Source organism: Cystoisospora suis, assembly GCF_002600585.1.
Source record: "Cystoisospora suis strain Wien I chromosome Unknown contig_2073, whole genome shotgun sequence".
Taxonomy (NCBI): Eukaryota; Apicomplexa; class Conoidasida; order Eucoccidiorida; family Sarcocystidae; genus Cystoisospora; species Cystoisospora suis.
In genome coordinates this window covers 39,900-41,263 of record NW_027154872.1, presented here as the reverse complement: position 1 = coordinate 41,263, position 1,364 = coordinate 39,900, and the positions used below count along the sequence as shown (strand labels likewise).

At 40.2% G+C, this 1,364-nt stretch overlaps 1 protein-coding gene across 1 annotated transcript in view; it reads right to left on the bottom strand.

The window, feature by feature from the left end:
* Positions 1 to 681: 681 nt before the first annotated feature.
* The window catches only part of CSUI_004442 (ribosomal protein l7), a gene marked incomplete at its 3' end in the record, with an annotated part of 4,143 nt that continues 3,460 nt past the window's right edge, over positions 682 to 1,364 (bottom strand). Inside the window, exons 4-5 of the mRNA XM_068064633.1 lie at positions 1,120 to 1,216; positions 682 to 802 (exon numbers count right to left, since the gene is read on the bottom strand). Coding sequence (XP_067923395.1) covers positions 682 to 802; positions 1,120 to 1,216 — 218 coding nt within the window. The remainder of the gene's footprint in view (positions 803 to 1,119; positions 1,217 to 1,364) is intronic.

Genomic DNA, 1,364 nt, shown 5'->3' with positions numbered 1-1,364 from the left:
CTCTCTCTCTCTTCTTTTCTTTTGTCGGTCTGACAATGAGAAAGAAGATGTCGTTTCGATCAATAGAGATCCAAGCATCGCCAAGTTCATTCCTTACTCCTCTTTTACTCCTCATTCTCTTTTGCAAGCCACAGAAAAGAAAGTCCCAAAAGAAGGAATCTCCAATGCATACATACATGCATGCATGCACGTGAACTCTCAGTCAATTTTCTAACAGAGCAGAGTGGAGGATCAAACATCAAGGCTGTGCTACCAGGAGAAAATAATTAAGGCATTTATCTATCGATCCTTAAGCAATCTACCTATCTACTTTTGACCTATCTATCTTTAAGTCACCTACCGGTCGATCCTTCCTCTGTCTTTAATCTGTCTACATTTGATTTATCTATCTTTCTTTAAGCAATCTATCCACTACCTATCTTTGACCTCTCTACCTCTTTTTCTCTCTCTCAAGTGGCAATCCGTCGGATCAGAGCAATGCATATAGAAACTTATGTATACATACACATAACACATACATACTACTTATCTGTATATATGTATACATATGACCTTTCCTGATGGACAAATCCAGAGAGATGCAGATACGTATATCTACGTATAAGAGATTAGTATCGTGTATAAATATGACTCGAACTATACAGAGAAGGAGACGAGAAGACAGACTCATCGCATCTTACTTTTAGCTCCTGTCTCTGACGTATCTGAAGAAGAAGAAGAGGCAGCAGAAGCAGGAGAAGCACCGGCGGGAGGAGGAGGAGGAGGAGAGCCGTGAGGAAACGAACCTCCTCCCATGATTGGCCTAAAAGAAGAAAAAGAGAAAGAAAGGAATGGGAAAGAAGAAGAAAAGAAAAGAGATGAAGCTGACGGATAATAGAGAAGACGAATGAAAGGAGAAGCTGACCGAGACAACTTCCTCTTTATGAGGATTCCTATTATTCCTATCTCCTTCTTCTTTGATGGATATCACCGGGGGTGTACGTACACCTGACGAGATTCATCACTATCATGCTGCCGCCGCCTCAAGAGACAATTCACTCATTAGAGACGGGAAAAATTCAGCTAGCGAAAACGAGACAGCGAGAGAGAAAGAGAGAGAGAGAGGATTGAACTTCTTACGGAGGCATAAGGCCAGGCATCGTCATGCCTTGAAACATGGAGGCTGGATGAGGAAAAGGAACACGACCTACAGCTGCAGATGCATTAAAAGACGGACCTACAGAAAGAAAGAAAGAAAGATAGATAGATAGATAGAAAGATAAAGAGATAGATAGATAGATAGAAAGATAAAGAGATAGATAGATAGATAGATTAAAGATAGATAGATAGATAGATAGATAAAAGATAGATAGATAGATAGAAAG